The sequence below is a fragment of the Oncorhynchus mykiss genome, chromosome 8, assembly GCF_057628025.1.
Source record: "Oncorhynchus mykiss isolate SJ-2025 chromosome 8, ASM5762802v1, whole genome shotgun sequence".
NCBI classification, from domain to species: domain Eukaryota; kingdom Metazoa; phylum Chordata; class Actinopteri; order Salmoniformes; family Salmonidae; genus Oncorhynchus; species Oncorhynchus mykiss.
In genome coordinates this window covers 92,504,612-92,531,539 of record NC_143029.1, presented here as the reverse complement: position 1 = coordinate 92,531,539, position 26,928 = coordinate 92,504,612, and the positions used below count along the sequence as shown (strand labels likewise).

General features: G+C 49.1%; 1 protein-coding gene across 2 annotated transcripts in view; it reads right to left on the bottom strand.

Moving 5' to 3' along the window:
* Positions 1-26,928, bottom strand: part of LOC110515626 (kinesin-associated protein 3) — a 54,237-nt gene continuing 27,309 nt past the window's right edge. Inside the window, exons 16-20 of one of the 2 annotated variants that reach the window (XM_090183170.1) lie at positions 17,822-17,920; positions 17,493-17,578; positions 8,522-8,684; positions 8,305-8,386; positions 1-4,796 (exon numbers count right to left, since the gene is read on the bottom strand). In XM_090183170.1, coding sequence (XP_090039296.1) covers positions 4,688-4,796; positions 8,305-8,386; positions 8,522-8,684; positions 17,493-17,578; positions 17,822-17,920 — 539 coding nt within the window. In that variant the 3' untranslated portion in view covers positions 1-4,687. The remainder of the gene's footprint in view (positions 4,797-8,304; positions 8,387-8,521; positions 8,685-17,492; positions 17,579-17,821; positions 17,921-26,928) is intronic. The other variant, XM_090183171.1, reaches the window with a different exon arrangement.

Below are 26,928 nucleotides of genomic sequence, written 5' to 3'. Positions count from 1 at the left end.
TCAATTTGAACAGTGATTTTAATTGCACTAATGTTCACAGTCCACACCAATAAATCCCTCATGGTTTTATAAGGTCCTTCACAGCAGTAGAGAATGCTAAAGCAGTGGTTTACAGTAGTTCCTATGAGCTTCAGGCACTGTTCTCACATCAAATACACTACTGTGCTGCCCTCAGTAACACAATAAAGTAACACATACTTTAAATACAAGTAAGAAAATAATAAACATGACTATTATAAAACAAACAGTAAACAAAAGCTCTAATATAAAATCATATTTAATATAAACTGAGAAAATAAGAAACCTCTAACAGAAAGTACTGTACATATCAACATATCAAATAAAGCACTATTGTCAACCAGCAACAGAAGTAATTAATGGTGAATTGTGCCACAGAACAGGAAGTGGCTATAAAAAGTGTATCCTGCCGCCTACTGCTGCCGCTGCCTACTGCCGCTGCCTACTCCTGCCGCCGCCTACTGCCTCTACCTACTGCCGCCGCCGCCTACTGCCTCTACCTACTGCCGCTGCCGCCTACTGCCTCTACCTACTGCCGCCGCCGCCTACTGCTGCCGCCTACTGCCGCCGCCTACTGCCTCTACCTACTGCCGCTGCCACCTACTGCCTCTACCTACTGCCGCCGCCGCCTACTGCTGCCGCCTACTGCCGCCGCCTACTGCCTCTACCTACTGCCGCCGCCGCCTACTGCTGCCGCCTACTGCCGCCGCCACCTACTGCCTCTACCTACTGCCGCCGCCGCCTACTGCCTCTACCTACTGCCGCCGCCACCTACTGCCGCCGCCTACTGCCTCTACCTACTGCCGCTGCCGCCTACTGCCGCCGCCTACTGCCGCCGCCTACTGCCGCCGCCACCTACTGCCGCCGCTGTCTACCACCATCAATATAGTAATGCAATACCACCTGGTTAACACTGTCTCGGTCTCAAAGCCATATATTTAGACTGTTGGGCCAACTTTTAGAATGTAGAATATTGTTCGAATTCTAGACAGTCAGTTACACAGCATTATTTAGAGCCCTCAAACGCAACTCTGGACCCCGAAGCCCGTTCCATTGCGTTTTTTAATCAGGGACTGATTTAGACCTGGGACACCAGGTGGGCGCAATTAATTATCAGGAAGAACAGAAAACCAGCAGGCGCCAGACTTCGTATGGTAAGATTTGAATACCCCTGGTTTAGAGCATTGTCGAGAGAGAGTCGACTCCAACGACTCTGATACCAGGAGTCGACTCGAAAAATCATGGACTCGGTCACCACTAGCGCTATAGAGAAGGCGAGGAGGAGCTCTGTTAATCCTTCGTGCCTGAAAGTCATTTAACCATTCATTGTAGCCATTGGCACTCTGTACAGTTGCTTTATAATGATTATTTTTGTACGTAAATGAACTTGTTCATTCCTGGTATTAATCAATTCTGATTTAATCAACAAATAGTTGCTTTAAAAAAGGGTTAAGGGTACAGAAAATGAGGGTGCAGTATATATGATGTTTGGCAATGAGGACTAAAACTAGCCAAGTTCAGCTAGCCAGCTAGTCAGCTAAGTCCCTCCCCAGTAAGGAGAGGGACTTAGCTAGATAGTGTAGTCAATACCAGGCCAGTATGGAGTGGGAAGTAGATTAGTATATATACACATTATACATAGTTAACTAGTGCACTATTATTTTTTGTTACGTGCAGTTACACAAGGTATGCACTCTACAGTGTATTGAGTACTTAATGGTGATTAAATGCAGCACTCAAGCAGACAATAGCAGTAGCCTTGAAGAGCATGTGAGGTTATGTTAAATATAGCTAGAGTAGCGTGATCCTTGAGCCAAAGCTGACAACATGAGTGGTTTGTCTGTTCATGCAAATATAAGAAGAAGAACTTAAAAAGGTGCTACATTCTGAATGTCTCCCCCGTGTGGAAGGTGGGGGAACTGCAACAGCTTTATGTTGCATTCAAAACAAATCTCCCCCTTCTCTGCATTCTACTTCCCTGTAACATGATGGAGACTGACGCCTGAGCCTTTAACTTTCGGTTTTGATCCACCAGCTTCCAAAAAAAAATGTTTTTTGTTATTGTAAAGATAGTTCACAGTGATTTAGATGGTACAATGATTCCCTACACTATTCAGTACTTATTTTCTCACATAAATTGAAATTGAGCCAACAGTGTTGAATATTTGCAACCAGGAAATTCCTACTTGTGTGGAATGTTACTAGATAACACAGCCACAAAGTCAAAACAACTTTCCCATTTTTTTTTTTTACAACAGATTCCCTCTCTGGTGGTAGAAAAACAAAAAAAATGTATATCACAGCCAATCACAACACTATCGGTTAAGTAATCCTGTTAAACACTATCATTCCACTATTGGTGCAGATATATTATGGACATTTTGTGAAATTACAATTCGAAAATAAAACACACACATGCGTAGTACCTTTAATTCTAAATCCACGTGGTTTCAAGCCTACCTTAGTAGCCTGCACTGACCTTCTATTTAGATGGCCATCTTTATATTCATGATTCAGTGGTCCTTAGTTTTAAGTCATATTCATGCAGACGTGTGTGTGATTTGTGTGATAATATAAACATGTAAATGTCTACAAAACATAATTTAAACCCTGTGCGACTTCATGTTGAAATAAAAAGGCAACATCTAACGTGATATTTGCACCTACCAAAGCATTGCCTGAACAATAAAAACATTCCAATAATACATTCAGTAAACAATTCAGTAAATCGAGCGTATAAAAAACCCAAAACATCTATATGGCTGTCAGCTTGCATTATTAGCACACAGAAGATACGTAAAGTCAGGAAATCATGATGGATACTGCAGAATTGTTTTCAATAGTCACTAACACACTGACCGGTGTCCTGACACGCCTTACATCACTAACACACTGACCGGTGTCCTGACACGCCTTACATCACTAACAAACTGACCGGTGTCCTGACACGCCTTACATCACTAACACACTGATCTGTGTCCTGACACGCCCTACATCACTAACACACTGATCTGTGTCCTGACACGCCTTACATCACTAACACACTGATCTGTGTCCTGACACGCCTTACATCACTAACACACTGATCTGTGTCCTGACACGCCCTACATCACTAACACACTGATCTGTGTCCTGACACGCCTTACATCACTAACACACTGATCTGTGTCCTGACACGCCTTACATCACTAACACACTGATCTGTGTCCTGACACGCCCTACATCACTAACACACTGATCTGTGTCCTGACACACCCTACATCACTAACTCATTGATCTGTGTCCTGACACACCCTACATCACTAACACTAGTTAGGCACACCTAGTGTTCATAGTGAATGGGGGTTGGGGGTTGGTCAGTGTTCATAGTGAATGGGGATTGGTCAGTGTTCATAGTGAATGGGGGTTGGTCAGTGTTCATAGTGAATGGGGGTTGGTCAGTGTTCATAGTGAATGGGTGTTGGTCAGTGTTCATAGTGAATGGTGGTTGGTCAGTGTTCATAGTGAATGGGTGTTGGTCAGTGTTCATAGTGAATGGGTATTGGTCAGTATTCATAATGAATGGGGGTTGGTCAGTGTTCATAATGAATGGGGGTTGGTCAGTGTTCATAGTGAATGGGGGTTGGTCAGTGTTCATAGTGAATGGGTGTTGGTCAGTGTTCATAGTGAATGGGGGTTGGGGGTTGGTCAGTGTTCATAGTGAATGGGGATTGGTCAGTGTTCATAGTGAATGGGGATTGGTCAGTGTTCATAGTGAATGGGTGTTGGTCAGTGTTCATAGTGAATGGGGGTTGGTCAGTGTTCATAGTGAATGGGGATTGGTCAGTGTTCATAGTGAATGGGGATTGGTCAGTGTTCATAGTGAATGGGGGTTGGTCAGTGTTCATAGTGAATGGGGATTGGTCAGTGTTCATAGTGAATGGGGGTTGGTCAGTGTTCATAGTGAATGGGTGTTGGTCAGTGTTCATAGTGAATGGGTGTTGGTCAGTGTTCATAGTGAATGGGTGTTGGTCAGTGTTCATAGTGAATGGGGATTGGTCAGTGTTCATAGTGAATGGGGATTGGTCAGTGTTCATAGTGAATGGGGATTGGTCAGTGTTCATAGTGAATGGGGATTGGTCAGTGTTCATAGTGAATGGGGGTTGGTCAGTGTTAAGTATTGATGGGGGTCGGTCAGTGTTAAGTGTTGATGAGGGTTGGTCAGACTATGTGGATGGTGATTGGTCAGACTATGTGGATGGTGATTGGTCAGACTATGTGGATGGTGTTAATGGGGATTGGTCAGACTATGTGGATGGGGATTGGTCAGTGTTCATAGTCGATGGTGATTGGTCAGACTATGTGGATGGGGATTGGTCAGTGTTTATAGTGGATGGTGATTGGTCAGACTATGTGGATGGGGATTGGTCAGTGTTCATAGTGAATGGGGGTTGGTCAGTGTTAAGTGTTGATGGGGGTTGGTCAGTGTTCATAGTGGATGGTGATTGGTCAGACTATGTGGATGTGGATGGGGATTGGTCAGTGTTCGTAGTGGATGGTGATTGGTCAGACAATGTGGATGGGGATTGGTCAGTGTTCATAGAGGATGGTGATTGGTCAGACTTTGTGAAGGGGATTGGTCAGTGTTTATAGTGGATGGTGATTGGTCAGACTATGTGAAGGGGAAGGTTTATCTGGAAGAAGTGTAGTCGTAGAACTGCTCGTCTGGTCTGAAGCCGAAGCCGGTGGCCGGTCGGCTCGATGTCCCCGTGGTCAGGTCAAACCCATCAGCTCCTCCACTGGAGAGAGACAAACATATAGAAATTTTACAAAGTTATCAAACGCAAGGAGTTTCAATGTGTGTTAGGACGGAAGGAAAAAACAAGATGGCTCTCCTTCACCTGAATCCTGTGTGTGTGTGTGTGTGTGTGTGTGTGTGTGTGTGTGTGTGTGTAAACCAAGAGGATAACAGAAGAAAGAAGATGTGACACAGTGATGTTATGGTCAATCTAGACGTGTTCCCACGGCTTAAAAACACACCACCGCTACGGCAACCAAGCCTCCCAGCCTCATTCAACACACCACCGTTATGGCAACCAAGCCTCCCAGCCTCATTCAACACACCACCGTTATGGCAACCAAGCCTCCCAGTCTCATTCAACACACCACCGCTACGGCAACCAAGCCTCCCAGCCTCATTCAACACACCACCGCTACGGCAACCAAGCCTCCCAGTCTCATTCAACACACCATCGTTACAGCAACCAAGCCTCCCAGCCTCATTCAACACACCACCGCTACGGCAACCAAGCCTCCCAGTCTCATTCAACACACCACCGCTACGGCAACCAAGCCTCCCAGCCTCATTCAACACACCACCGCTACGGCAACCAAGCCTCCCAGCCTCATTCAACACACCATCGTTATGGCAACCAAGCCTCCCAGCCTCATTCAACACACCACCGTTACGGCAACCAAGCCTCCCAGCCTCATTCAACACACCACCGCTACGGCAACCAAGCCCCCAGTCTCATTCAACACACCACCGCTACGGCAACCAAGCCTCCCAGCCTCATTCAACACACCACCGCTACGGCAACCAAGCCTCCCAGCCTCATTCAACACACCACCGCTACGGCAACCAAGCCTCCCAGTCTCATTCAACACACCACCGCTACGGCAACCAAGCCTCCCAGCCTCATTCAACACACCACCGCTACGGCAACCAAGCCTCCCAGTCTCATTCAACACACCACCGCTACGGCAACCAAGCCTCCCAGCCTCATTCAACACACCACCGCTACGGCAACCAAGCCTCCCAGCCTCATTCAACACACCATCGTTATGGCAACCAAGCCTTCCAGCCTCATTCAACACACCACCGCTACGGCAACCAAGCCTCCCAGACTCATTCAACACACCACCGCTACGGCAACCAAGCCTCCCAGCCTCATTCAACACACCACCGCTACGGCAACCAAGCCTCCCAGCCTCATTCAACACACCACCGTTACGGCAACCAAGCCTCCCAGTCTCATTCAACACACCACCGCTACGGCAACCAAGCCTCCCAGCCTCATTCAACACACCACCGCTACGGCAACCAAGCCCCCAGTCTCATTCAACACACCACCGCTACGGCAACCAAGCCTCCCAGCCTCATTCAACACACCACCGCTACGGCAACCAAGCCTCCCAGCCTCATTCAACACACCACCGCTACGGCAACCAAGCCTCCCAGTCTCATTCAACACACCACCGCTACGGCAACCAAGCCTCCCAGCCTCATTCAACACACCACCGCTACGGCAACCAAGCCTCCCAGACTCATTCAACACACCACCGCTACGACAACCAAGCCTCCCAGCCTCATTCAACACACCACCGCTACGGCAACCAAGCCTCCCAGCCTCATTCAACACACCATCGTTATGGCAACCAAGCCTCCCAGCCTCATTCAACACACCACCGCTACGGCAACCAAGCCTCCCAGTCTCATTCAACACACCACCGCTACGGCAACCAAGCCTCCCAGCCTCATTCAACACACCACCGCTACGGCAACCAAGCCTCCCAGACTCATTCAACACACCACCGCTACGGCAACCAAGCCTCCCAGCCTCATTCAACACACCACCGCTACGGCAACCAAGCCTCCCAGCCTCATTCAACACACCATCGTTACAGCAACCAAGCCTCCCAGTCTCATTCAACACACCACTGCTACGGCAACCCAGCCTCCCAGCCTCATTCAACACACCACCGTTATGGCAACCAAGCCTCCCAGCCTCATTCAACACACCACCGCTACGGCAACCAAGCCTCCCAGCCTCATTCAACACACCACCGCTACGGCAACCAAGCCTCCCAGCCTCATTCAACACACCACCGGTATGGCAACCAAGCCTCCCAGCCTCATTCAACACATTTCACCTCACAGCTCCACTCTGCCTCCACTACCACCATTACCAGCACTACCACCACGACAGACCGACAGGCACTCTGACCACAACTCCACTCTGCTTCAATTACCACCACGACAGACCGACAGGCCACGTTACCACACCAACAGCTAGATAATAAACAAGAGGGATTACCTATGTTAGACCCTACCCTCCACGGTGTTAGACCCTAACCTCCAAGGTGTTAGACCCTATGTTAGAACCTGCCCTCCAAGGTGTTAGACCCTATGTTAGACCCTACCCTCCAAGGTGTTAGACCCTATGTTAGACCCTACCCTCCACGGTGTTAGACCCTAACCTCCAAGGTGTTAGACCCTATGTTAGAACCTACCCTCCGAGGTGTTAGACCCTATGTTAGACCCTACCCTCCAAGGTGTTAGACCCTACCCTCCAAGGTGTTAGACCCTACCCTCCAAGGTGTTAGACCCTATGTTAGACCCTACCCTCCAAGGTGTTAGACCCTACCCTCCAAGGTGTTAGACCCTACCCTCCAAGGTGTTAGACCCTATGTTAGACCCTACCCTCCAAGGTGTTAGACCCTACCCTCCAAGGCGTTAGACCCTACCCTTCAAGGTGTTAGACCCTACCCTCCAAGGTGTTAGACCCTATGTTAGACCCTATGTTAGAACCTACCCTCCAAGGTGTTAGACCCTATGTTAGACCCTACCCTCCAAGGTGTTAGACCCTACCCTCCAAGGTGTTAGACCCTACCCTCCAAGGTGTTAGACCCTATGTTAGACCCTACCCTCCAAGGTGTTAGACCCTACCCTCCAAGGTGTTAGACCCTACCCTCCAAGGTGTTAGACCCTATGTTAGACCCTACCCTCCAAGGTGTTAGACCCTATGTTAGACCCTACCCTCCAAGGCGTTAGACCCTACCCTCCAAGGTGTTAGACCCTATGTTAGACCCTACCCTCCAAGGTGTTAGACCCTATGTTAGACCCTACCCTCCAAGGTGTTAGACCCTACCCTCCAAGGTGTTAGACCCTACCCTCCAAGGTGTTAGACCCTATGTTAGACCCTACCCTCCAAGGCGTTAGACCCTATGTTAGACCCTACCCTCCAAGGCGTTAGACCCTACCCTCCAAGGTGTTAGACCCTATGTTAGACCCTACCCTCCAAGGCGTTAGACCCTATGTTAGACCCTACCCTCCAAGGCGTTAGACCCTACCCTCCAAGGTGTTAGACCCTATGTTAGACCCTACCCTCCAAGGTGTTAGATACTAACAGAGTATAAGGTATACTGGAAGAGTGTACTAGATGGATGACATGTAAAAGGTGAGTGTGTATGTGTGAGAAGAATCTATAGTGTTTGGGAATGTTAAAGTTTGTCTCACGATCGTACCCGTGTTGTCCGTCTCCATTCTGTGCGTAGGGATCACTGAAGAAGTCTGGACTGACCGCTCCTGACGCAGGGGTGATCCCGTCTAGACACAGAGAGAAAGAGAGAAAACAAACACAGGGATTGTGAGGTTTTTCTCTAAAGGTCTTCCTGACAGCTGCTGGTGGAGACAGAGACAAACAAACAGCACAAACTGGATCTGAAAATGCACTTTACTGACCCGTGCTGTAGAAGAGGTCAGGTCTGTCCATCTCTCCATCCTCTCCGTACATGAAGGGCTCTCCCTCCTCCATCTGCCTACTCTCCACCATCTCCAACCATTGAGAGTTATGCCATCGGAACTTCTCTCTCTGAGTCTTCCTCCCCCACTCCTCATCATACTCCTAGAGGGATGGAGTGGGGAGGGGGAGAGGGAGGGAGGAGAGGGGGGATGGAGGGAGGGAGAGGGGAGGGGGATAGAGCAGGAGGAGAGGGGGGGAGGGAGGGAGAGGGGAGGGGGATAGAGCAGGAGGAGAGGGGGGGTGGAGGGAGGGGGATAGAGCAGGAGGAGAGGGGGGGTGGAGGGAGGGGGATAGAGCAGGAGGAGAGGGGGGGTAGAGGGAGGGGGAGAGGGAGGGAGAGGGGTGTTGGAGGGGGATAGAGCAGGAGGAGAGGGGGGATGGAGGGAGGGGGGGAGGGAGGGAGAGGGGGATAGAGCAGGAGGAGAGGGGGGGTGGAGGGAGGGGGATAGAGCAGGAGGAGAGGGGGGTGGAGGGAGGGGGATAGAGCAGGAGGAGAGGGGGGGTGGAGGGAGGGGGAGAGGGAGGGAGAGGGGTGTTGGAGGGGGATAGAGCAGGAGGAGAGGGGGGGTGGAGGGAGGGGGAGAGGGAGGGAGAGGGGTGTTGGAGGGGGAGGGAGGGAGGAGAGGGGGGATGGAGGGAGGGGGATAGAGCAGGAGGAGAGGGGGGGTGGAGGGAGGGGGGGAGGGAGGGAGAGGGGTGTTGGAGGGGGAGGGAGAGGGGTGTTGGAGGGGGATGGAGCAGGAGGAGAGGGGGGGTGGAGGGAGGGGGATAGAGCAGGAGGAGGGGGGGATGGAGGGAGGGGGAGAGGGAGGGAGGAGAGGGGGGATGGAGGGAGGGGGAGAGGGAGGGAGAGGGGTGTTGGAGGGGGAGGGAGAGGGAGGAAAGGGGAGAGAGAGAGAGAGAGAGAGGGAGGGAGGGAAAATAGAGAGAGGGGGAAAGGGAGAAATGTGTGTGTGGTGAGTTATGGAGTTCACTAAATTATTATGTAACTGTTGTGTTGTGGTCAACTGACTCTCACACAACTCCCTTCAAATCTACTTTCATTTTAATTGTCACATGCGCTGAATACAACGGGTGTAGACGTCACTGTGAAATGCTTACTTACAAGCCCTTCCCAATGATGCAGAGTTAAAAAGTAATTATACAGTTGAAGTTGGATGTTTACATACACTTAGGTTGGAGTCATTAAAACTCGATTTTCAACCACTCCACACATCTACTTTGTGCATGACACAAGTCATTTTTCCAACAATTGTTTACAGACAGATTATTTCACTTTTAATTCACTGTATCACAATCCCAGTGGGTCAGAAGTTTACATACACTAAGTTGACTGTGCCTTTAAACAGCTTAGAAAATGATGTCATGGCTTTAGAAGCTTCTGATCAGCTAATTGACATCATTTGAGTCAATTGGAGGTGTACCTGTGGGTTTATTTCAAGGCCTACCTTCAAACTCAGTGCCTCTTTGCTTGACGTCATGGGAAAATCAAAAGAAATCAGTCAAGACCTCAGAAAAAGAATTGTAGACCTCCACAGTTCTGGTTCATCCTTGGGAGCACTTTCCAAATGCCTGAAGGTACCATGTTCATCTGTACAAACAATAGTACGCAAGTATAAACACCATGGGACCACGCAGCGGTCATACCACTCAGGTAAGGAGACTCGTTCGGTCTACTAGAGATGAACGTACTTTGGTGCGAAAAGTGCCAATCAATCCCAGAACAACAGCAAAAGACCTTGTGAAGATGCTGGAGGAAACATGTACAAAATTATCTATATCCACAGTAAAACGAGTCCTACATCAACATAACCTGAAAGGCCGCTCAGCAAGGAAGAAGCCACTGCTCAAAAACCGCCATAAAAAAGCCAGACTACAGTTTGCAACTGCACATGGGGACAAAATCGTACTTTTTGGAGAAATGTCCTCTGGTCTGATGAAACAAAAATAGAACTGTTTGGCCATAATGACCTTCGTTATGTTTGGAGGAAAAAGGGGGAGGCTTGCAAGCCGAAGAACACCATCCTAACCGTGAAGCAGGGGGGTGGCAGCATCATGTTGTGGGGGTGCTTTGCTGCAGGAGGGACTGGTGCACTTCACAAAATAGATGGCGTCATGAGAAGGGAAATTATGTGGATATATTGAAGCAACATCTCAAGACATCAGTCAGGAAGTTAAAGCTTGGTCACAAATGGGTCTTCCAAATGGTCAATGACCCCAAGCATACTTCCAAAGTTGTGGCAAAATGGCTTAAGGACAACAAAGTCAAGGTATTGGAGTGGCCATCACAAAGACCTGACCTTCAATCCTATATAATATTTGTGGGCAGAACTGAAAAAGCGTGTGCAAGCAAGGAGGCCTACAAACCTGACTCAGTTACACCAACTCTGTCAGGAGGAATGGGCCACAATTCACCCAACTTATTGTGGGAAGCTTGTGGAAGGCTACGCAAAACATTTGACCCAAGTTAAACCATTTAAAGCCAATGCTACCAAATACTATGTATTTATGTATGTATGTAAACTTCTGACCCACGGGGAATGTGATGAAAGAAATAAAAGCTCAAATAAATCCTTCTCTACTATTATTTTGACATTTCACATTCTTAAAATAAAGTGGTGATCCTAACTGACCTAAGACAGGGAATTTGTACTAGGATTAAATGTCAGGAATTGTGAAAAACTGAGTTTAAATGTATTTGGCTAAGGTGTATGTGAACTTCTGACTTCAACTGTACCGAAGAAACATTGTAACACAAGAGGAATCAAACACATGAAAGGAGATAAACAATATACAGGATATACACCTCTTCAAATTAGTGGATTCTGCTTTTTCAGCCACAGCTGTTGCTGACTGGTGTATAAAATCAAGCACACAGCCATGCAATCTCCGTAGACAAACATTGGCAGTAGAATGGCCTTACTGAAGAGCTCAGTGACTTTCAACGTGGCACCGTCATGGGATGCCACCTTTCCAACAAGTCAGTTGGTAAAACAAATTGCACAGCTAAATATCTGCCCTGCTGGAGCTGCCCCGGTTAACTGTAAGTGCTGCTATTGTGAAGTGGTCTAGGAGCAACAATGGCGCCGCAGTGAAGTGGTAGGCCACACAAGCTCACAGGACTGCCGAAGCGTGTTAAAATTGTCTGTCCTCGGCTCACTCACTCACTACCGAGTTACAAACTGCCTCTGGAAGCAACGTTAGCACAAGATCGGTTCGTAGGGAGTACCGGATCAATGTACCGGATCAATGTGGAGCTATATACAGGAAGTACCAGTACCAGATCAATGTGGAGCTATATACAGGAAGTACCAGATCAATGTGGAGCTATATACAGGGAGTACCAGATCAATGTGGAGCTATTTACAGGAAGTACCAAATCAATGTGGAGCTATATACAGGAAGTACCAGTACCAGATCAATGTAGAGCTATATACAGGAAGTACCAGTACCATATCAATGTGGAGTTATATACAGGGAGTACCAGTACCAGATCAAGGTGGAGCTATATACAGGAAGTACCAGTACCAGATCAATGTGGAGCTATATACAGGAAGTACCAGTTCCAGATCAATGTGGAGTTATATACAGGGAGTACCAGTGCCAGATCAATGTGGAGCTATATACAGGAAGTACCAGGACCAGATCAATGTGGAGCTATATACAGGGAGTACCAGATCAATGTGGAGCTATATACAGGAAGTACCAGTATCAGATCAATATGGAGCTATATACAGGGAGTACCAGATCAGTGTGGAGATATGGACAGGGGGTACCAGATCAGTGTGGAGATATGTACAGGGGGTACCAGATCAATGTAGAGCTATATACAGGGAGTACCAGTACCAGATCAACGTGGAGCTATATACAGAGAGTACCAGATCAATGTGGAGCTATATACAGGAAGTACCAGTACCAGATAAATGTGGAGCTATATACAGGAGGTACCAGTACCAGATCAACATGGAGCTATATACAGGGAGTACCAGATCAATGTGGCGCTATATACAGGAAGTACCAGGACCAGATAAATGTGGAGCTATATACAGGAAGTACCAGGACCAGATCAATGTGGAGCTATATACAAGGAGTACCAGATCAATGTGGAGCTATATACAGAGAGTACCAGATCAATGTGGAGCTATATACAGGGAGTACCAGTACCAGATCAATGTGGAGCTATATACAGGGAGTACCAGATCAATGTGGAGCTATGTACAGGGGGTACCAGATCAATGTGGAGCTATATACAGAGAGTACCAGATCAATGTGGAGCTATATACAGGGAGTACCAGATCAGTGTGGAGATATGGACAGGGGGTACCAGATCAATGTGGAGCTATATACAGGGAGTACCAGTACCAGATCAACGTGGAGCTATATACAGGGAGTACCAGATCAATGTGAAGCTATATACAGGAAGTACCAGTACCAGATAAATGTGGAGCTATATACAGGAGGTACCAGTACCAGATCAACATGGAGCTATATACAGGGAGTACCAGATCAATGTGGAGCTATATACAGAGAGTACCAGATCAATGTGGAGCTATATACAGGAAGTACCAGATCAATGTGGAGCTATATACAGGAAGTACCAGATCAACGTGGAGCTATATACAGGAAGTACCAGATCAATGTGGAGCTATATACAGAGAGTACCAGATCAATGTGGAGCTATATACAGGAAGTACCAGTACCAGATCAATGTGGAGCTATATACAGGAGGTACCAGGATTAGATCAATGTGGAGCTATGTACAGGGGGTACCAGATCAACGTGGAGCTATATACAGGAAGTACCAGATCAACGTGGAGCTATATACAGGAAGTACCAGATCAATGTGGAGCTATATACAGAGAGTACCAGATCAATGTGGAGCTATATACAGAGAGTACCAGATCAATGTGGAGCTATATACAGGAAGTACCAGTACCAGATCAATGTGGAGCTATATACAGGGAGTACCACTACTAGATCAATGTGGAGCTATATACAGGAAGTACCAGTACCAGATCAATGTGGAGCTATATACAGGAAGTACCAGATCAACGTGGAGCTATATACAGAGAGTACCAGATCAATGCGGAGCTGTATACAGAGAGAACCAGTACCAGAGCCTGTCAGTCTGGGAGGGGGGGGTCTGGGGGGGACATAACCTGGCGGGGGTCTGGGGGGAGGTCTGGGGAGGACATCATCTGGCGGGGGGTCTGGGGGGGAACATAATCTGTCGGGGGATCTGGGGGGGACATAACCTGGTGGGGATCTGGGGGGAGGTCTGGGGGGGGTCCTCCCTCATTTCTACATAATCCACTATGACCCTTCTGCAGTCCTGTTGGGGCTACTTGCATTGTAAATAAGAATATAATATGTTTCTAAACACTTCTATGTGAATGCTACCATGATTATGGATAATCCTTAATGAATCATGAATACTGCTCAGCATCTGTCCTCGTGCTCCAAGACCTTTGTGCTGCTTTTGATACCATCGATCACCACGTTCTTTAGAGATTGGAAACCCAAATTAGTCTACACGGACAAGTTCTGGCCTGGTTTAGATCTTATCTGTCGGAAAGATATTGGTTTGTCTCTGTGAATGGTTTGTCCTCTGACAAATCAACTGTAAGTTTCGGTGTTCCTCAAGGTTCCATTTTAGGACCACTATTGTTTTCACTATATATTATACCTCTTAGTGATGTCATTCGGAAACATAGTGTTAACTTTCACTGTTATGCGGATGACACACAGCTGTACATTTCGAGGTCCCAAGAATGTTCTAGGTCCCAAGAAACAAAGAGATCTTCTGTTGAATCTGACAATTAATCTTAATGGTTGTACAGTCGTCTCAAATAAAACTGAAGGACCTCGGCGTTACTCTGGACCCTGATCTCTCTTTTGACGAACATATCAAGACTATTTCAAGGACAGCTTTTTCCATCTACGTAACATTGCAAATATCTGAAACTTTTTGGGCTAAAACTGATGCATAATTGTTTTCCCATGCTTTTGTCACATCTAGATTAGACTGCAATGCTCTATCTTCCGGCTACCCAGATTACACGGCTGCTGAAATCTTGACTAGAACCTAAACATGTGATCATATTACTCCAGTGCTAGCCTCTCTACACTGGCTTCCTGTTAAGGCTAGGGCTGATTTTAAGGTTTTACTGCTAACCTACAAAGCATTGCATGAACTTGCTCCTACCTATCTCTCCGATTTGATCCTGCCGTACATACCTACACGTACGCTATGGTCACAAGAAGCAGGCCTCCTTACTGTCCCTAGAATGTCTAAGCAAACAGCTGGAGGCAGGGCTTTCTCCTATAGAGCTCCATTTTTAATGGAATGGTCTACCTATCCATATGAGATACAGACTCGGTCTCAACCTTTAAGTCTTTATTGAAGACTCATCTCTTCAGTAGGTCCTATGATTAAGTGTACTCAGGAGTGTGAAGGTGAACAGAAAGGCTCTGGAGCAACAAACCGCCCTTGCTGTCTCTGCCTGGCCGGTTCCCCTCTCTCCACTGGGATTCTCTGCCTCTAACCCTATTACAGGGTCTGAGTCACCACTGGCTTACTGGGGCTCTTCCATGCTGTCCCTAGGAGGGGTGTGTCACTTGAGTAAGTTGAGTCACTGACGTGATCTTCCTGTCCAGGTTGGCTCTCCCCTCGGGTTCGTGCTGTGGGGGAGTTCTTTGTGGGCTATACTCAGCCTTGTCTCAGGGTAGTAAGTTGGTGGTTTGAAGATATCCCTCTAGTGGTGTGGGGTATTTCTCCTGTCTTATCCGGTGTCCTGTGTGAATTTAAGTATGCTCTCTCTAATTATTTTTCTCTGAGGACCTGAGCCCTAGGACCATGCCTAAGGACTACCTGGCCTGATGACTCCTTGCTGTCCCCAGTCCACCTGGCCATTCTGCTGCTCCAGTTTCAACTGTTCTGCCTGCGGCTATGGAACCCTGATCTGTTCACTGGATGTGTTACTTTGTCCCGGACCTGCTGTTTTCGACTCTCTCTCTCTCTCTCTCTACCGCACCTGCTGTCTCTAACTCTGAATGATCGGCTATGAAAAGCCAACTGACTTTTAATACCACTGTGATTATTATTATTTGACCCTGCTGGTCATCTGTGATCATTTGAACATCTTGGCCATGTTCTATTATAATCTCCACCCGTTACAGCCAGAAGAGGACTGGCCGCACCTCATAGCCTGGTTCCTCTCTAGGTTTCTTCCTAGGTTCTGGCCTTTCTAGTGAGTTTTTCCTAGCCACCGTTCTTCTACACCTGCATTGCTTGCTGTTTGGGGTTTTAGGCTGGGTTTCTGTACAGCACTTTGAGATATCAGCTGATGTAAGAAGGGCTTTATAAATACATTTGATAAATTAATTGATTCAGAGTTCCTCTGTCCAGTGTCTGTGTTCTTTTGCCCATCTTAATCTTTTATTTTTATTGGCCAGTCTGAGATATGGCTTTTTCTTTACAACTCTGCTTAGAAGGTCAGCATCCCGGAGTCACCTCTTCACTGTTGACGTTGAGACTGGTGTGTTACGGGTACTATTTAATGAAGCTGTCAGTTGAGGACTTGTGAGTCGTCTGTTTCTCAAACAAGACACTCTAATGTACTTGTCCTCTTGCTCAGTTGTGCACAGGGGCCTCCCACTCCTCTTTCTATTCTGGTTAGAGCCAGTTTGCGCTGTTCTGTGAAGGGAGTAGTACACAGCGTTGTACGAGATCTTCAGTTTCTTGGAAATTTCTCAGAACAAGAATAGACTGACGAGTTTCAGAAGAAACACACCTGTTACACAGGATGATACCCCTCAGAGAGACTGGGGTTACACACAGGAGGATACCCCTCAGAGAGACTGGGGTTACACAGGAGGATACCCCTCAGAGAGACTGGGGTTACACAGGATGATACCCCTCAGAGAGACTGGGGTTACACACAGGAGGATACCCCTCAGAGAGACTGGGGTTACACAGGAGGATACCCCTCAGAGAGACTGGGGTTACACAGGAGGATACCCCTCAGAGAGACTGGGGTTACACAGGAGGATACCCCTCAGAGAGACTGGGGTTACACAGGAGGATACCCCTCAGAGAGACTGGGGTTACACAGGAGGATACCCCTCAGAGAGACTGGGGTTACACAGGAGGATACCACTCAGAGAGACTGGGGTTACAGGAGGATACCCCTCAGAGAGACTGGGGTTACAGGAGGATACCCCTCAGAGAGACTGGGGTTACAGGAGGATACCCCTCAGAGAGACTGGGGTTACAGGAGGATACCCCTCAGAGAGACTGGGGTTACACAGGAGGATACCCCTCAGAGAGACTGGGGTTACACAGGAGGATACAACTCAGAGACTGGGGTTACATGAGGATACCCCTCAGAGAGACTGGGGTTACAGGAGGATACCCCTCAGAGAGACTGGGGTTACACACAGGAGGATACCCCTCAGAGAGACTGGGGTTACACAGGAGGATACCACTCAGAGAGACTGGGGTTACAGGAGGATACCCCTCAGAGAGACTGGGGTTACATGAGGATACCCCTCAGAGAGACTGGGGTTACAGGAGGATACCCCTCAGAGAGACTGGGGTTACAGGAGGATACCCCTCAGAGAGACTGGGGTTACACAGGAGGATACCCCTCAGAGAGACTGGGGTTACAGGAGGATACCCCTCAGAGAGACTGGGGTTACAGGAGGATACCCCTCAGAGAGACTGGGGTTACATGAGGATACCCCTCAGAGAGACTGGGGTTACATGAGGATACCCCTCAGAGAGACTGGGGTTACAGGAGGATACCCCTCAGAGAGACTGGGGTTACAGGAGGATACCCTCAGTACCAGTAGTGGCGTGTGTTTCTACCTCTGTTATAGGGTTTAATTCAGTAATAGTATGTTACTTACAGCGATTATGTCCAGAGTGTTGTCACAGACCTTGCGTATCTCAGCATTCTTGTCGTGCATCAGGTCGATAAGGTACGCCGGAGCCTCTGAGTTGAGGGTTAAGGGTTACAGCTCTGGGAAGTCTGAGGTCGCTGATTCAAGGCCCAAACAGCCAACGTACAGTAATGATGTGGTTTTTCATAGGAGGAGGAGGAGGATGATGATGAGGAAGAACATTCAGAGAATAATGGACTTTAATAGTTAAAAATGAAACATTTTATTTCACGCTTTCACACAAAATTAACATGTTTTAAACGTAAGAAGCAGTGCATTGTGGGTAGGAAGGATACGTGTCTCTTTAATGATGACCTCCCTGGTAGCCTGGTGAAACACCATCTGGTAAAACACATAGACGATCTGACACACAAACTCATCGTCCTCCTGTTGGGCTGCAGGGAGAAAACAGCCATCTTAGACATACAGAGTGGCTTCGTCAAGAAGGGAAACCAAACCTGATATCTAAAACTCCACCACAGATCAACTTTTAACATCGTTCAGATCATTTATTTTTACAGCCACATGCACAGTATGAAGTGTCTCTTATGTATGAGGATGAGCAATGTTGTGAGAGGTCTGTATTTCGCCCGCAAAGGGTATCGTTTCCGAATCGTCTGAAAAGATACGGATAGCCGCTCCACTACTTCATCAGTTCAATAAGAAGCCCTGTCATAGTGGTTCTGATCCGGGTCTCATCAGTTCAATAAGAAGCCCTGTCATATTGGTTCTGATCCGGGTCTCATCAGTTCAATAAGAAGCCCTGTCATATTGGTTCTGATCCGGGTTTCATCAGTTCAATAAGAAGCCCTGTCATAGTGGTTCTGATCCGGGTCTCATCAGTTCAATAAGAAGCCCTGTCATAGTGGTTCTGATCCGGGTCTCATCAGTTCAATTAGAAGCCCTGTCATAGTGGTTCTGATCCGGGTCTCATCAGTTCAATAAGAAGCCCTGTCATATTGGTTCTGATCCGGGTCTCATCAGTTCAATAAGAAGCCCTGTCATATTGGTTCTGATCCGGGTCTCATCAGTTCAATAAGAAGCCCTGTCATAGTGGTTCTGATCCGGGTCTCATCAGTTCAATAAGAAGCCCTGTCATATTGGTTCTGATCCGGGTCTCATCAGTTCAATAAGAAGCCCTGTCATATTGGTTCTGATCCGGGTCTCATCAGTTCAATTAGAAGCCCTGTCATATTGGTTCTGATCCGGGTCTCATCAGTTCAATAAGAAGCCCTGTCATATTGGTTCTGATCCGGGTCTCATCAGTTCAATAAGAAGCCCTGTCATATTGGTTCTGATCCAGGTCTCATCAGTTCAATTAGAAGCCCTGTCATATTGGTTCTGATCCAGGTCTCATCAGTTCAATAAGAAGCCCTGTCATATTGGTTCTGATCCGGGTCTCATCAGTTCAATTAGAAGCCCTGTCATATTGGTTCTGATCCGGGTCTCATCAGTTCAATAAGAAGCCCTGTCATATTGGTTCTGATCCGGGTCTCATCAAGTCAAAGCCCATATCAACTCCTCGACACACTGCACCCTCTTCAATTCTCCTACCGCCCTGACAGATCCACAACAACTCAATCGCCACGGCACTGCACACTGCCCTCACACACCTGGACAAAAGGAAAGCATATGTGAGGATGCTGTTCATTGACTACAGCTGGGCCTTAAATACCAGTGTCCTATCAGCTCATTACAAATCTCACGGCCCTGGGTCTGAACTCCTCCCTCTGCAACTGGGTCCTGGACTTCCTGATGGGCCGACCTCAGGTGAAGGTAGACAACATTACATCCTCGACACTGATTCTCAACACGGGGACCCCACAAGGGTGCGTCCTCAGTCCCCTCCTGTACTCCCTGTATACCCATGACTGACTGGCCTCACACAGTTCCAACTCCATCGTCAAGTTCACTGATGACACGACAGACCTGGATACCAACAATGAAGAAACAGCCTACAGGCACTCTGATGGCATTGTGCCAGGTAAACAACCTCTCTCTCGTTAGCAAAACAAAGGAGCCAATTGTGGACTTCATGAGGAACCAGGCTGGACACGTCCCCATTCTTATCAACGGGCCGCCGTGAAGACGGTCAATAACTTAAATTCCTTGGCAGACACATCCCAGAGAAGTTGAAATGGTCTAACCACATGAACACTGTGGTGAAGAAGGCACAACTTCAACTTCAGGATGCTGAAGAAATCTGTCCCGTCCCCGAGGGCCCTCACAGTGTTCTACAGGAGCACCGTCGAGAGCATTCTGTCAGGCTGCATCACAGTGTTCTACAGGAGCACCATCGAGAGCATTCTATCAGGCTGCATCACAGTGTTCTACAGGAGCACCATCGAGAGCATTCTGTCAGGCTGCATCACAGTGTTCTACAGGAGCACCATTGAGAGCATTCTGTCAGGCTGCATCACAGTGTTCTACAGGAGCACCATCGAGAGCATTCTGTCAGGCTGCATCACAGTGTTCTACAGGAGCACCATCGAGAGCATTCTGTCAGGCTGCATCAAAGCCTGGTACGGCAAGTCCACCGCCACTGACTGCAAGGCACTACAGAGTGTGATACGTGCAGCTGAACGCACCGTTTGGTGCTCACTGCCTGCCCTACAGGACACCTACAACACCAGGTGTCTCAGGAAGGCCAAGAACATCATCATAGACCCCAGCCACCCGAACCACGCCCTGTTCTCCCCGGCTTCAATCACCCAGACGGGGGCAGTATGGGAGCATCATGGACCCCAGCCACGCCCTGTTCTCCCCGGCTTCAATCACCCAGACGGGGACAGTATGGGAGCATCATGGACCCCAGCCACGCCCTGTTCTCCCTGCTTCAATCACCCAGACGGGGACAGTATGGGAGCATCATGGACCCCAGCCACGCCCTGTTCTCCCTGCTTCAATCACCCAGACGGGGGCAGTATGGGAGCATCATGGACCCCAGCCACGCCCTGTTGTCCCTGCTTCAATCACCCAGACGGGGGCAGTATGGGAGCATCATGGACCCCAGCCACGCCCTGTTCTCCCTGCTTCAATCACCCAGACGGGGGCAGTAAGGGAGCATCATGGACCCCAGCCATGCCCTGTTCTCCCTGCTTCAATCACCCAGACGGGGACAGTAAGGGAGCATCATGGACCCCAGCCACGCCCTGTTGTCCCTGCTTCAATCACCCAGACGGGGACAGTATGGGAGCATCATGGACCCCAGCCACGCCCTGTTCTCCCTGCTTCAATCACCCAGACGGGGGCAGTATGGGAGCATCATGGACCCCAGCCACGCCCTGTTCTCCCTGCTTTAATCACCCAGACGGGGGCAGTAAGGGAGCATCATGGACCCCAGCCACGCCCTGTTCTCCCTGCTTCAATCACCCAGACGGGGACAGTAAGGGAGCATCATGGACCCCAGCCACGCCCTGTTCTCCCTGCTTCAATCACCCAGAAGGGGGCAGTAAGGGAGCATCATGGACCCCAGCCACGCCCTGTTCTCCCTGCTTCAATCACCCAGACGGGGGCAGTAAGGGAGCATCATGGACCCCAGCCACGCCCTGTTCTCCCTACTTCAATCACCCAGGTGGGGACAGTAAGGGAGCATCATGGACCCCAGGCACGCCCTGTTCTCCTTGCTTCAATCACCCAGACGGGGACAGTAAGGGAGCATCATGGACCCCAGCCACGCCCTGTTCTCCCTGCTTCAATCACCCAGACGGGGGCAGTATGGGAGCATCATGGACCCCAGCCACGCCCTGTTCTCCCTGCTTCAATCACCCAGACGGGGACAGTATGGGAGCATCATGGACCCCAGCCACGCCCTGTTCTCCCTGCTTCAATCACCCAGACGGGGACAGTATGGGAGCATCATGGACCCCAGCCACGCCCTGTTCTCCCTGCTTCAATCACCCAGACGGGGGCAGTAAGGGAGCATCATGGACCCCAGCCACGCCCTGTTCTCCCTGCTTCAATCACCCAGACGGGGACAGTAAGGGAGCATCATGGACCCCAGCCACGCCCTGTTCTCCCTGCTTCAATCACCCAGACGGGGGCAGTAAGGGAGCATCATGGAACCCAGCCACGCCCTGTTCTCCCTGCTTCAATCACCCAGACGGAGACAGTAAGGGAGCATCATGGACCCCAGCCACGCCCTGTTCTCCCTGCTTCAATCACCCAGACGGGGACAGTATGGGAGCATCATGGACCCCAGCCACGCCCTGTTCTCCCTGCTTCAATCACCCAGACGGGGGCAGTATGGGAGCATCATGGACCCCAGCCACGCCCTGTTCTCCCTGCTTTAATCACCCAGACGGGGGCAGTAAGGGAGCATCATGGACCCCAGCCACGCCCTGTTCTCCCTGCTTCAATCACCCAGGCGGGGACAGTATGGGAGCATCATGGACCCCAGCCACGCCCTGTTCTCCCTGCTTCAATCACCCAGAAGTGGACAGTATGGGAGCATCATGGACCCCAGCCACGCCCTGTTCTCCCTGCTTCAATCACCCAGACGGGGACAGTATGGGAGCATCATGGACCCCAGCCATGCCCTGTTCTCCCTGCTTCAATCACCCAGACGGGGACAGTATGGGAGCATCATGGACCCCAGCCACGCCCTGTTCTCCCTGCTTCAATCACCCAGACGGGGGCAGTAAGGGAGCATCATGGACCCCAGCCACGCCCTGTTCTCCCTGCTTCAATCACCCTGACGGGGACAGTAAGGGAGCATCATGGACCCCAGCCACGCCCTGTTCTCCCTGCTTCAATCACCCAGACGGGGACAGTAAGGGAGCATCATGGACCCCAGCCACGCCCTGTTCTCCCTGTTTCATTCACCCAGACGGGGGCAGTATGGGAGCATCATGGACCCCAGCCACGCCCTGTTCTCCCTGCTTCAATCACCCAGACGGGGACAGTAAGGGAGCATCATGGACCCCAGCCACGCCCTGTTCTCCCTGCTTCAATCACCCAGACGGGGGCAGTATGGGAGCATCATGGCAAAAACTGTAAGACTGGCCAATAGTTTCTACCCTCAGACCATCAGGCTGCTGAACAGCCACCACTAGACAGCTACCTGCTCCCCCTATGACCTGTACCCATGTGACTATTAAACACAGTACCCTGTAACCCTGTTCATGTGACTATTAAACACAGTACATGTGACTATTAAACACAGTACCCTGTAACCCTGTTCATGTGACTATTAAACACAGTACCCTGTACCCTGTACATGTGACTATTAAACGCAGTACCCTGTACCCTGTACATGTGACTATTAAACGCAGTACCCTGTATTAAACACTGAGGGGAGCATGCTTAGTCCCTTCCTGTACTTCCTGTTCACCCATGCAGCACGACTTCAACGCCATCATTAATCCTGACCCCTGACGATGAAGAGACGGCCTACAGGGAGGAGGTCAGAGACCTGGTGGTAGGCCTGACCCCTGACGATGATGAGACGGCCTATAGAGAGGAGGTCAGAGACCTGGTGGTGGGCCTGACCCCTGACGATGATGAGAATGCCTACAGAGAGGAGGTCAGAGACCTGGTGGTGGTGGGCCTGACCCCTGACGATGATGAGACTGTCTATAGAGAGGAGGTCAGAGACCTGGTGGTAGGCCTGACCCTGACGATGATGAGACGGCCTATAGGGAGGAGGTCAGAGACCTGGTGGTAGGCCTGACCCCTGACAATGATGAGACAGCCTATAGGGAGGAGGTCAGAGACCTGGTGGTAGGCCTGACCCCTGACGATGATGAGACGGCCTATAGGGAGGAGGTCAGAGCCCTGGTGGTGGGCCTGACCCCTGACGATGATGAGACGGCCTACAGGGAGGAGGTCAGAGACCTGGTGGTAGGCCTGACCCCTGACGATGATGAGACAGCCTACAGGGAGGAGGTCAGAGACCTGGTGGTAGGCCTGACCCCTGACGATGATGAGACTGTCTATAGAGAGGAGGTCAGAGACCTGGTGGTAGGCCTGACCATGACGATGATGAGACGGCCTATAGAGAGGAGGTCAGAGACCTGGTGGTGGTGGGCCTGACCCCTGACGAGGATGAGACGTTCTATAGGGAGGAGGTCAGAGACCTGGTGGTGGTGAGCCTGACCCCTGACGATGATGAGATGGCCTATAGAGAGGAGGTCAGAGACCTGGTGGTAGGCCTGACCCCTGACGATGATGAGACAGCCTATAGAGAGGAGGTCAGAGACCTGGTGGTGGTGGGCCTGACCCCTGACGATGATGAGACGGCCTATAGGGAGGAGGTCAGAGACCTGGTGGTGAGCCTGACCCCTGACGATGATGAGACGGCCTATAGGGAGGAGGTCAGAGACCTGGTGGTGGGCCTGACCCCTGACGATGATGAGACAGCCTATAGGGAGGAGGTCAGAGACCTGGTGGTGGTGGGCCTGACCCCTGACGATGATGAGACGGCCTATAGAGAGGAGGTCAGAGACCTGGTGGTGGGCCTGACCCCTGACGATGATGAGACGGCCTATAGAGAGGAGGTCAGAGACCTGGTGGTAGGCCTGACCCCTGACGATGATGAGACGGCCTATAGGGAGGAGGTCAGAGACCTGGTGGTGGGCCTGACCCCTGACGATGATGAGACGGCCTATAGAGAGGAGGTCAGAGACCTGGTGGTAGGCCTGACCCCTGACGATGATGAGACGGCCTATAGGGAGGAGGTCAGAGACCTGGTGGTAGGCCTGACCCCTGACGATAATGAGACGGCCTATAGAGAGGAGGTCAGAGACCTGGTGGTGGGCCTGACCCCTGACGATGATGAGACTGCCTATAGGGAGGAGGTCAGAGACCTGGTGGTGGTGGGCCTGACCCCTGACGATGATGAGACTGCCTATAGAGAGGAGGTCAGAGACCTGGCAGCGTGGTGCCAGGAGAACATCTCTTAACGTGAGCAAGACAAAAGGAGCTGATCGTGGACTACAGGAAACAGAGGGCCGAGCATGCCACCCGTTCACATCGACGGGGCTGTAGTGGAGCAGATCGAGAGCTTCAAATTCCTCGGTGTTCACGGTGCATTCAGAAAGTATTCAGACCCCTTGACTTTTTGACAGCCATGTTCTAAAATGCATTAAATAGTCCCCGCCCCCCGCCCATCTACACACAATACCCCATAGTGACAAATCAAAAACAGGTTTTTAGACATTTTGAAAATGTATTAAAAATACAAAATTGAAATACTACATTCCCATAAGTATTCAGACCCTTTACTCAGCACTTTCTTGAAGCACCTTTGGCAGCGATAACAGTCTTGATAAGAGAGTCTGCTAAATGACTCACATTTAATGTGATGCATAGACTTCCATACAACAAGACATAAAGTGCAATAAGAAAGTATTCAGACCCCATGACTTTTTCCCAAAAATGTTACGTTACCTTATACTAAAATGGATTTAATTGTGTCCCCTCCTCATCAATCTACACACAATACCCCATAATGACATCACAATACCCCATAATGACATCACAATACCCCGTAAGGACATCACAATACCCCTTAAGGACATCACAATACCCCATAATGACAACACAATAGCCCATAATGACATTACAATACCCCATAAGGACAAAGCAAAAACAGGTTTTTAGAAATGTTTGCACATTTATTAAAAATATAAAACTGAAATATCACAAATATGACATAATTCAGACCCTTTACTCTGTACTTTGTTGAAGCATCTTTGGCTGCGATTACAGCCTCAAGTCTTCTTGGGTATGACGCTACAAGCTTGGCACACCAGTTTTTGGGGTGTTTCTCCCATTCTTCTCTGCAGATCCTTTCAAGCTCTGTCAGGTTTGATGGGGAGCGTCGGTGCACAGCTATTTTCTGGTCTCTCCAGAGATGTTCGATAGGGTTCAAGTCCGGGCTCTGGCTGGGCAACTCAAGGACATTCAGAGACTTGTCCCGAAGCCACTCCTCCATTGTCTTGGCTGTATGCTTAGGGTTGTTGTCCTGTTAGAAGGTGAACCTTCACCCAAGTCTAAGGTCCTGAGTGCTCTGGAGCAAGTTTTCATCAAAGGATCTCTGTATTTTGCTCCATTCATCTTTCCTTCGATCCAGACTAGTCTCCCAGTCCCTGGCGCTGAAAAACATCCTCACAGCATGATGATGCCGCCACCATGCTTCACCGTAAGGACCATGCCAGGATTCTTTGGCTGGGCGGTCAGCTCTGGTTCCAAATTTCTTCCATTTAAGAATGATTGAGGCCACTGTGTTCTTGGGAATTTTTCTTATTTAAATCAATTTTAGCTGTAAAGTAACAAAATGTGGAAAAAGTAATGGGGTCTGAATACTTTCAGAATGCACCGTAACTAAGGAATTATACCAGGCGGTATCAGAGGAAGGCCTTAAAAATAGTCAAAAACACCAGCCACCCAAGTCATAGACTGTTCTCTCTGCTACCGCACAGCAAGTGGCACCGATGCACCAAGTCTGGAACCAACGGGACCCTGAACAGCTTCGACCCCCGTCAGACTGATAAACAGTTAGGTAATCCTTAGCTACCCGGACTATCTGCAATGACCCTTTGCACCAACTCTTTTGACTCATCACATACACAGCTGTTACTGTCTATCATATATCCTTTACCCCTACCTACAGTATACTGCTGTTACTGTCTATTATCTATCCTTTACCCCTACCTACAGTATACTGCTGTTACTGTCTATTATCTATCCTTTACCCCTACCTACAGTATACTGCTGTTACTGTCTATTATCTATCCTGTTGTCTAGTCACTTTACCCCTACCTACAGTATACTGCTGTTACTGTCTATTATCTATCCTTTACCCCTACCTACAGTATACTGCTGCTACTGTCTATTATCTATCCTTTACCCCTACCTACAGTATACTGCTGTTACTGTCTATTATCTATCCTGTTGTCTAGTCACTTTACCCCTACCTACAGTATACTGCTGTTACTGTCTATTATCTATCCTTTACCCCTACCTACAGTATACTGCTGTTACTGTCTATTATCTATCCTTTACCCCTACCTACAGTATACTGCTGTTACTGTCTATCATATATCCTTTACCCCTACCTACAGTATACTGCTGTTACTGTCTATTATCTATCCTTTACCCCTACCTACAGTATACTGCTGTTACTGTCTATTATCTATCCTTTACCCCTACCTACAGTATACTGTTGTTACTGTCTATTATCTATCCTTTACCCCTACCTACAGTATACTGCTGTTACTGTCTATTATCTATCCTTTACCCTTACCTACAGTACACTGCTGTTACTGTCTATTATCTATCCTTTACCCCTACCTACAGTATACTGCTGTTACTGTCTATTATCTATCCTTTACCCCTACCTACAGTATACTGCTGCTATGGTTTATTATCTATCCTGTTGCCTAGTCACTTTATCCCTACC